Consider the following 10655-nt stretch of genomic DNA (forward strand, 5'->3'; position numbering starts at 1 on the left):
TTAGGTTAACATATTTTACCTAAAATATTATTTGTAGCTTTGTAATCTTTATTTCAGCAGCCGAAACAACAAATACTTGTTGCCTTTTGGTATTGCCTGAGCTAATTATCAATTTAATATCAGAAAAAAGTGCAAAAGATGATCAACTTCAGAAAAAAAGAAAAAACCCATCTGAGTCACATTAAGCTCGTTGGAGTGAATTTAATGTAGATACCTGGAATTCTTCCACACCTGATACAAACAGCTAGAATGATCCTGGTCCCAGACACAACTGTTTAACATTATAACCTGATGAGCACAGGCTCTGTTGACTGTTGCAGCTTAAATGATTCGATGTTTCAACATGTATTTAGAGAGCATCACGCAGCAGATCATAGTCACAAGAAGAGTCCCGCCACATACAAGCGTCGTCGCTGACCCGTCACCAACCGGTAACATGATACTGACGGTGCTGGGCTCCTGAAGGAAACAATATATATTTTGAATGAGAAAAGGAAAAATGGAACATTTGGGTTCTTTGATTTTTTTCAAACAAATGATTTGTAAAGATTTGGTGAAAAAGTACCTGCTGCAGAGGTTTTTTGACCCATAAACATGTGCTGGAATTGTTGACAGTACAGGGAGCATCCACTACAGAATGAGACTCAAATCTGTGAAGATCTGTGCCTGAAAGGAAGAAAAATTATAAGACTTGTGTGATTAAAACTAGCTCTATCTATACAATATTTCCCTCCACCTCACAGCAGCATATGCAAAATATCATCCCTATGTTTTTCTTATTTGATATGGAGTGAAAACAAGGGCATAATCAATATATAATCAATACAAAATTTTCAAATTAATTTAGATTAATTAATTAGTTGTCAATTTAATAGAGATGCATCAATCAATCAGCCAGAGATTAGAATCAGACTTTTTTTCCCCCTTGATCAGTTCTTATTAGTAGGTCAAATACTTAACACTTCTACACTTTACAAACTATAAATACATGGTGAAACTTTGATGCTCCTTATTAATTAATTAAAAATCACATACAAGTCAGGGACATGTACTTTGATGCATATAATGTAATTGATGCAGATATTTATTTTCTGTCAGATTCAAAACTGCTACATCGATCACGAAATTTGCAGCATATTTCTCAGGGCTGTAATTTTGTTTTTAAGGGAAAAAAAAAATCAAATCTGCCAAAACTAGAATTGGTGTGGATCTCAAAGAAAACTAGTAATCTGTATAAGCCAGGAAATATCTGTTCGGTGCATCTTGAAAATTTAGGAATGGAAAATAAACATCAACTGTTTACATTTTTCAGTCCGCAGTAGCAGCTCAGGAGGCTGAATCTGAACAGATGTGAACGTTTCTCCAGTAGAAGAAGGCTCATGATAACGTCCGTGTATTGGAATTGTTACTTTTAGGAAACTAGGAGCCGGTCCAGTGTTGGAGGGGAACACATAGGTAAGAAATCCTGAAGTCTTGGGAGCAGGCACTTCTAGGTCAATGGCTGAATCTAGCAGTATCTTACAGAAATTAAGTCAGACAATTATAAATATGCACTTTTAAAAAACATTTTAAAACAAATATACTGTACCATGTTTGTCATAGTGTTACCTCCCAGTTACTTAGATCACTCTGGGATGCCAGTTGATATGGATCTACAAAGACACCATTCGGCCATCTGTAAAGCAGCAAAGCCCTGGCACCACTGAGTCCAACTTGTACGAGATCAACAGTGGTTGTCACCTCCCTAAAACACAACAGATATTAGTTCATCAAGCCCCAACTAGTCTTGTGTGTAGTGTATCTGGCACCATGATGTTAGCAGCAGATCCTTTAAGTGTGGTTCCTTGAAAGGTGCGGCTTCCATGGGTCAGACTTGTTTGTCATCCCACAGATCCTCAACTGGATTGAGATCTTGGGAATTTAAAAGCCAGGTCAACACCTCGAACCTTTTGTTGTGCTCTTGAAAACATTCCTGAACCGTTTTTTGCTTTGTTGCAGGGTGGCCACGGACATAAAGAAATTTGATTTCTACTCTTGACTGCTTTGAATCGCCATATGCAGCAAACAGTACCTTTCTTTCACAACCAGCATTATCTACTCCAGCAACTTGGGCTACAGTTGTGGAGATCCTCTGACCCAGTCATGTACCCATCGCAGTTTTGCTATGTCAAACTCACTCAAATCATTAGGCTTGCTAATTTTTCCTGGTTTTATCACATCAACTTTGGTTTTTATATTTGTGGTTTACACCTAAATGAGGGATATTCACAGTCAAATATGAAGGAGGCTGCTAAAGTCTTATTAAATTAAATCCGAGTCGCCAGTATTTTTAAACACAACAAATATCTCTTTGGAACAACGTGTCTACAAAATATTGTTTCATTCAAAATACACATATTTTTCCATGTATGGTTTGATGTGAAGGACCAGTGTTTTCCCTACAGTTTTGTACAAGTTAGGAAAACAACAGACATTCAATAGCAAAGTTTAACATGAGAAACAAGATCTTAAACTTAGCCTGCAGTGTCAAACCTCTTCAGGGGCAACAATTTTATTCAAAGTGCTTAAATACGCCACTCAGATGACAGAAGAGAACAACTGACCATTAGTACCACAATACATTCAAATATGTCATAGGCTTGTGTTGAAATTTGAGTTTACATTATTTTCTTTGCTAGTCTAGCTTAAGCTGATTGTAATACCCCTCTTTTCATTCATGCAGTCCTAATGTAAGGCAAAGCCCTGGCACCACTGAGTCCAACTTGTACGAGATCAACAGTGGTTGTCACCTCCCTAAAACACAACAGATATTAGTTCATCAAGCCCCAACTAGTCTTGTGTGTAGTGTATCTGGCACCATGATGTTAGCAGCAGATCCTTTAAGTGTGGTTCCTTGAAAGGTGCGGCTTCCATGGGTCAGACTTGTTTGTCATCCCACAGATCCTCAACTGGATTGAGATCTTGGGAATTTAAAAGCCAGGTCAACACCTCGAACCTTTTGTTGTGCTCTTGAAAACATTCCTGAACCGTTTTTTGCTTTGTTGCAGGGTGGCCACGGACATAAAGAAATTTGATTTCTACTCTTGACTGCTTTGAATCGCCATATGCAGCAAACAGTACCTTTCTTTCACAACCAGCATTATCTACTCCAGCAACTTGGGCTACAGTTGTGGAGATCCTCTGACCCAGTCATGTACCCATCGCAGTTTTGCTATGTCAAACTCACTCAAATCATTAGGCTTGCTAATTTTTCCTGGTTTTATCACATCAACTTTGAGGACAAACTGAGCACTCGCTGCCTACTGTATACTAACCACGAACGTGTCATGATGATGAGATAAGCACTGTTATTCACTTCACTTGTCAGTGGTCATAATGTTATGATGGGTGTAGAACCCAATACCTGTGGAAGCCCTTCTTGCTGAGCTTCAGGGACACAGTGGAAGATTCTAGCCACTGTCTGAGCTGATCACAGTGTTCCTGATCATCTGCAAAAACGTGAACGTTACACAGATGAAGACAGATCAGAAAGAGTTAGCAAATGGTATTTCATTGTGTTTATTTCAGTCTTCTAGTTATTTATGAGCTCTTGGCTTAATCTGTCTATAGCAAAATGTTTCATGTTCAAAGGTATTTTCAAATTTGTGCTTCACGGAGGACCTTTATTTTACATTTAGAGAAAATCTAAACTTATTTTGCTTCTAAGACCGTAAATTTGAGAAAAGTTTATCTTGCCAAAAACGAAGACGTCTGTATTACTTACCCTCCCTGTTCAAACAATAGCATTTAGATAAGCAAGCCAACACAAAAAACAGTTTAAAGAACATAACAAACTTTAAAGTAAACTTTCATTTGTATTTTCAAAGTATTTCGCATACTGCTAGGTTAGATTTCCCAATAGAACTGTTTACGGAAGAGAATTTCTTAGGACCATTTTGTAGTTTTATAGAAGCCACAACCCTGCCTGACTATAAATCCAATTCCTTTGGAATTTAAAATTGCTCTCAAGCGGTAATGACAGACTTAAAAAGAAAATTATCCGAGTTTCAGTTCATGCTGATGAATGTACTGTTACAACTACGAAACAGTGGTTCATATTACCTTTTTAAAAATGTTTTTAAACAGGCTTCACTAAAAACATTTCCTTATATAAGGCTCCTTGGTAACGCTTCCTCTGAAAGGTCCTGCAGTTAATTTCTTTAGAGATATCTCTATTTGTTTTAAATTTAGTGAGAAACATAGTTATTATGGATTGAATATGTTATTTTCTAACCTTAAATACCAGAAGGAGGATATATTTAACTGTTTTTCCAAAACGAAAAAAAGGTAATGGGTTTTGAGGCAAAACGCTGCGGAGTGCAGTTTAGCCCTCCTTCCATAGTTCTGATTTATGTCCACACTGACACCAAAAAGATGCGGAAAAGAATTATACCTGTACGAAATTTCTCGAAATATTCCGGTAAGACAATATTTTCAGCATTCATATAGCTTGTATAGAAATAATTTTAGCAGCAATGTAATGAATGCCGTTGAGTAAATAATTGTTTTCTGGTTGGATAAAGACGATGAAAATGAATAATGCTGCAATCTTTCAACTCTGTGATGAATTAAATGTAAAAAAACATTCCTAGGTCCTAGACTAAGTGCGATGACATAGAAAAGAAACAGTGTCTGGCAAAAGGATCAATACCCCTTGCACGTTTTCACAAAGAGCATGTCACACCCACAAACCTCTGAGTATTTTACCATCTTCACTGCAAGTAGCTGTAGTTTGGGTTATATCACTACCAGCTTTACATTTCCAGAGACTAACATTTTTACTCATTCTTCTTTGCAAAATAGTTTAAGCTCAATCAGAATGGCAGAAGTTTAATGTTTAAGGTCCTCATCTTTGGAAGTCTCATGTTTAATTCCCATGTTGCCATCTTTAGTGTCACAGCAGAAGAGAAGCATCCCCACAGTATAATGCTGCCATTACCTTGTTCCACTCTGGGGTTGGTGTTGGACAGCTAATTACTACTTTGTGTTTGTCTACCATATTACAATACATAAAAGCTCTGGAAAAATATGAAAAAGTTCAAGAGGTAGGACTCCTTTTGCAAGCCACTGTAAATTTGCTTCTAGTGAACTAAAACCTTGATTTTCTCCAACTTCCAGACTATAGCGTGGCTGCTGAAAGACTGAAAAACCACCCAAGGCACAGGGACTATCTGGATCAAGTACCTCAAAGCCAGTTGGAGAAACTCCACATCATCCTGCGAGATCACATGCAGGGTTTAAGTCTGGAGGACAGCCTTGCTTCGTTCCGCCTGGACCCAGAGGAAGATTTGAACAAACTGGATGATGAGGAGCTAGCTCGCAAAAAGGGCCAAATGGACACACTGTTCGAGAGGAACTGCAAGCGGACAGATGACCCGGACTTTGTTTATGATCTGGAGGTGGAGTTTGACAAACCCAACCAAGAAAAGTGCAGCTGGGATGAGGAATCAGATGATGAATTTTAAAACTGACTACACCATTTATTAAGAATGTAGTTCATGAATCCACATAGAAAAAAACAATATATGACACAGCAGAGGTTCACAACCAAAGCTCTATTGTGGTAACATCAGGCAGAATAAACACAGGGCAACCCAAGGTTTGAATGAGACCTTAACTGGAACTTCCAGTTATGTCCACTGCAATTAATATAGACTTAGAAGAGTCAGGGAGGAAGGCCAGAATTTATTGTTTTGTGAAGGTTTTCCTTAGTATACATCTGTTGCATTTTGAAACCTTATTCGGCATTAATGCAGGTGCTTTTGGGGGTCTTCAGAGGGCCCAAGAAGACACAAACTGTTTATACCTCTGGCCAGTTCTGTCTGGACATAACCTGACATATTCTGGCAGACGTTTCATCATAGGATGAGACACCACCAAAAAAACGGACAAACGTTAGACGTTCCATGTCATGAAACAACCAAACAATGTAGGATTAATAATGAAAATTTATTTGTTATAAAATACAAGAATTTTACAAAATACATTGACTTTGGTTTTTATATTTGTGGTTTACACCTAAATGAGGGATATTCACAGTCAAATATGAAGGAGGCTGCTAAAGTCTTATTAAATTAAATCCGAGTCGCCAGTATTTTTAAACACAACAAATATCTCTTTGGAACAACGTGTCTACAAAATATTGTTTCATTCAAAATACACATATTTTTCCATGTATGGTTTGATGTGAAGGACCAGTGTTTTCCCTACAGTTTTGTACAAGTTAGGAAAACAACAGACATTCAATAGCAAAGTTTAACATGAGAAACAAGATCTTAAACTTAGCCTGCAGTGTCAAACCTCTTCAGGGGCAACAATTTTATTCAAAGTGCTTAAATACGCCACTCAGATGACAGAAGAGAACAACTGACCATTAGTACCACAATACATTCAAATATGTCATAGGCTTGTGTTGAAATTTGAGTTTACATTATTTTCTTTGCTAGTCTAGCTTAAGCTGATTGTAATACCCCTCTTTTCATTCATGCAGTCCTAATGTAAACCCTAAAGAGGTAGCAACAACAGACTAAATCTGTCACATAATTCCTTTTTACCACCACTGTTTCCGTAAAGATATATGTGTTTAAAATGTAATTCTCAGCAGGCTGTTCATTTGTTTTTGTTTTTTAATAGTTGTTTATAAAACTAACAGTTCAAGTATGCTAAAGCAACAATCTGGGATCTCCGACTTTGTTAGTCAAGACAGTATGGACTTTTTACTGAAGGAAGGACTGTTCTGACAAGACCCGGAACGTAGAGTAAATATACTGTAAAACTATTTGATTTAAAGCTACAAGACAAAGAAAGACAGCTGTGCTAAAATTCAAAGGAGGTAGGGAACACAGGGAAGCTGGTAGGGAAATATTTCACAAAAGTAGCTTTACACCAAGTTGGACACGGTTTTTAAGGAAATCTGTATGAACCACCTTTTTTAACGGAGTATTGCCAAAACAAATACACAGTGGACTATTTAGTGACACCAACAACAAAAAATAGTTAGCCATTTCTGAAAGGAAGCCTTATTTTTTCTTCCTGTCCTGAGTGCACCTTGGACAGAACCTGTCAGATTAAGGGAAAGAAGAAATGTTCAGAGAGCATTAAGTTACCGGGTCAATGTTTATCTTTCAGTAAACAGACTGATTTCTTTTAAGGAGTCCAATTCTTACCATTTTCCTTTTGGTTTTGTGGCGAGGTCTACACAAGCAAAGTGAAACCACTCAATGGGACACTGAAAGAAGAAGAAAATCGTGTCAGGCTACATACGGTTTCATATGAACTTGACTAAAAAAGGATACAAATAAAATGAAGTTTAAAACCTACATCAGGGTTATCACATCCAATCATCTCTCCATATGAAACCTGATGACACAGGCAGTACGTGGGTTCATTGGGATCCACAGGCATGTCCAAAACGTCTGACGGCTGCATTGGCAGAAGAGCATCACTGAGGTCTGGACTAAAAACAACAACATAGCGAATTCAGGATGACTCAAAAACAAACAGAACATCTTTGAGATACTGTAAACCCTGAGGTTAAAGGCCAAGTTACCTGGTCTTCTTTTTCTTTTTGGGAGAATCTTCATCAGAACCCTTCCTTCCTCGACCCCTGGATCCACGCTTTTCCCTCTGGCCCCGCATTTCGGTCTCTGGGGTAAAATATTTGTTCGTAAGATTAAAGTTGTCATGCAGACAGATTCAGGAAAAACCTTTCAGTTGCCCAACTTACTTTTCAGTCCTCTTCCATCTGTACTTTCATACCCGCTCAATTCTAGTTTCTCCTTCAGTTCATTCTCAAACCGAGCCAGATCTGCATCCAGTCTGCGGATATGTTTATCCACCTTTGTTAAAAAAAAACAACCCTTTTAGTCAGAATACATTAAGGTGGCCTGAACTGAAAAAGTTCTCCCAGGAAGACGGTCTGACTGACAATTAGGCAAAATCCTGGGGGGCCGTGCTAACACTGACCATTTCATATGTCTGCATTGCAAGCTGGACTTTGTCATCACTGAACTCTTTGCACTTGCTGTAAGCATTTTGGATCTTCTGCAGGTGTTCCACTCTCTGCTCCGAGGCCAGGTTCTTGACATTCGCTATGTACTCCTCAGCCAGTTTGTCGATCTCTCCTTTCTTTTCTGCATAACAACAGGGGGATTATTGGAGAGATGAGTAAACTCCACCGATACCACCGCGACTTTAAAGCTTATTATTAGGGATGCACTGATATCAAAATTTAGGCCGATATCTATATCCATTCTTAATCTTGCTGTTATGGGAGATAACCAATATAATATATATATCTAACTACCTTTTGAACACCGTGAAAAAATGACCACATCGCTGACATTGCTTCTCTACTTCAGTTAAACACCCTACAGACCTGCACTGTAGAGTGTTTAACTGTAGTAACTCTCACATGAACAAAGAAATACCACATGGCAAACCCCCTCCAAAAACACATACACAAACAGCAATAAGATGGTAATAAACATCGGTTATTAATATCAACCCAATTTTACTTATCGGACAGATATTGATATGTTAAAAACTTACTAACATCAGCCGATACCGATGTCAATGCCGGTATATCGTGGATCCCAACTTATTATGCAACTTCAAACCTCCCACTTTTACACGGCACAACAAGCCTGTCACTGCAAGTAGAAAAATAATATAAAAAAGTGAAAGTATCAGAGAACATGATCACCTTCGGTTCTGTTGTCCAGGTCCCGCATCAGAGTGAAGTTCCTCTGTAACTCACATGGTAGATTTTCAATACCTAGAAAGAGAATGAATGGTTATAATTAAAAAAGACATTTCTTGTTTATTAAAAATAAATTTGATTTAAGACCACTAATAGGCTAATGTGCTAGCGATGTTTGTTATTACAATCAAAGTTTACACAAGCTGGCAGGGACAATGGAAAAATCTGGATGCTCCTGATATAGAAGCAGAAAGTAGAGTGACATTAACATTAATGCGCACCTTTTCTCAAATATTAAAATCAACAACATAGTGAGGATAGGATTGTTTTCTAGCATATGAACAAATCTCACACTACAATATGTGTTTCTCGTTTCTCGTGTAGTGAAGATCAACTGAGATTTTGCTCAGGAAATTTGAATAGGAAATTTATAATAATTTCAATAATAAACACATAACATTTTTCTGATTGTATTTAGACTGTGCTGCAAGAAAGAAACACAAATAGATGATTATTACATTTTAAAATTCTTCACAAATAATTAATTTATTCTATTGCTCACTACTAAAGCTGCACAATATATTGACATATATTTGGTAATCTCAGTGTCAGTGTTGGCAATAATAATGTTGCAGAAGGACTGGAATAATAGTAATATTACACATTGTATAATTTCCCAATCTTCTGCAGCACTTTCCAGCACCACTGACATTTGTTATAGGGTTGGAGTACCTTTATTACAGCACAGTAATACATCAGTCAAAATATAGTTGTTATAAATTATGTGATTCATCAGACTGTGTTTAGATAAGAACTTTCAAGTTTTATGTCATTTAAAATATCTTCACCAGACATGGTGAATATGGGATCTAAAATTTGATATGTTGAATTTGCAGGCGCCCTGGTTTTCTGATAATAGGAATAAAGCAGCCCGTTTTTCACGTCGTTATGGCAAACTGAGGTGAAATATATATATATATATATATTTTTTTTTAAAGTAGAAATGCGTCGTAAACCAAAAGGGAAATTATTAAATAGCAGTTTCAATTAAGAACCAAAATGATACAGCTTTAACAACGCGGTCCTGTTGAGTTTGGGGCGCAGAGTGAGCGAACTGGGTCCAACATTGGAGAACCTCAGTTTGGGCGCTACTTCAGACGCCCCGCCCCGCCCCTCACCCCCGGCGCCTACGGGAAACGCGGTCTCCAACAGGTTGCACATGCATGGTGCAATATTTAATAGCAAAACTCCAAACTTTTAAAAGACAACACGATATATGTTTAGCGAAATCTAAATATAAAGAAACTAAACAGTTTTTATCTTGTAGTTTTTTTAAAGACGTTCTACTGGCTTTTACAAACAGGAAATAATCCATGTCGTAAAGTGGTTACGCTGTGCACTGTTTATTACGAGCAATTTATTACTGTTTCTTTATATCAGTAAACTGAGCACTTTAAAGGGACAGTTTAAGGTACTTTAATAACATCGGAACGACGCTACTCGGTTAGCAAGCGAGCTATTTGCTAACGTGCCTAAACTACAAACCACCTCTAGTTCTTCGAGCGTCCTTCGACAAAATAAATACATAAGACTAAACCTCAAACAAAGTTGTATATGACAATGTTATTTAAGACGTAGTTCATTTTCTGCTACTCACTGTCAAGATAATGCTCCAAGTAAATTGCCGTTGCCATTTTTTTCCGATTTCTATTTAGCTTCTGCGTACTCTCCCTAGCTGGCTGGCTGTTAGTCGTAGGGAGCGTTTGTTTAAGATTACAGGGTTGGCCGTCAGTTAGTGGCCCGGAGACAGTTTCAGAGTTGGGTTTCAAACAAAACATGTACACTGTACTTTTTGTATCATCAAATAAATATGTATATTAAAGCCAAATGTTGAGTTTCTTGTATTTATTTTTGA

General features: G+C 37.6%; 3 protein-coding genes across 3 annotated transcripts; 1 reads left to right on the forward strand and 2 right to left on the reverse strand.

The window, feature by feature from the left end:
- Window positions 1–181: 181 nt before the first annotated feature.
- Window positions 182–3923, reverse strand: pigx (phosphatidylinositol glycan anchor biosynthesis, class X). Its single transcript, XM_047374137.1, has 6 exons — window positions 3764–3923; window positions 3404–3488; window positions 1609–1744; window positions 1304–1517; window positions 566–666; window positions 182–459 (listed from the first exon to the last, which is right to left on the reverse strand). Exons 1-6 carry the CDS (start codon window positions 3825–3827, stop codon window positions 322–324), a joined length of 738 nt encoding a protein of 245 aa, XP_047230093.1. The 5' UTR covers window positions 3828–3923; the 3' UTR covers window positions 182–321.
- Window positions 3924–4163: 240 nt separating this feature from the next.
- On the forward strand, window positions 4164–6023 carry cep19 (centrosomal protein 19). The gene is made up of 2 exons (XM_047374138.1): window positions 4164–4459; window positions 5158–6023. The coding sequence occupies exons 1-2, from the start codon at window positions 4330–4332 to the stop codon at window positions 5502–5504; spliced, it is 477 nt and encodes a 158-aa protein (XP_047230094.1). The 5' UTR covers window positions 4164–4329; the 3' UTR covers window positions 5505–6023.
- ing5a (inhibitor of growth family, member 5a) lies at window positions 5970–10536 on the reverse strand. The gene is made up of 8 exons (XM_047374136.1): window positions 10398–10536; window positions 8744–8815; window positions 8005–8171; window positions 7766–7877; window positions 7589–7685; window positions 7360–7495; window positions 7206–7267; window positions 5970–7098 (listed from the first exon to the last, which is right to left on the reverse strand). Exons 1-8 carry the CDS (start codon window positions 10432–10434, stop codon window positions 7059–7061), a joined length of 723 nt encoding a protein of 240 aa, XP_047230092.1. The 5' UTR covers window positions 10435–10536; the 3' UTR covers window positions 5970–7058.
- Window positions 10537–10655: the final 119 nt, after the last annotated feature.

Source organism: Girardinichthys multiradiatus, chromosome 9 (genome assembly GCF_021462225.1).
Source record: "Girardinichthys multiradiatus isolate DD_20200921_A chromosome 9, DD_fGirMul_XY1, whole genome shotgun sequence".
Lineage (NCBI taxonomy): Eukaryota > Metazoa > Chordata > Actinopteri > Cyprinodontiformes > Goodeidae > Girardinichthys > Girardinichthys multiradiatus.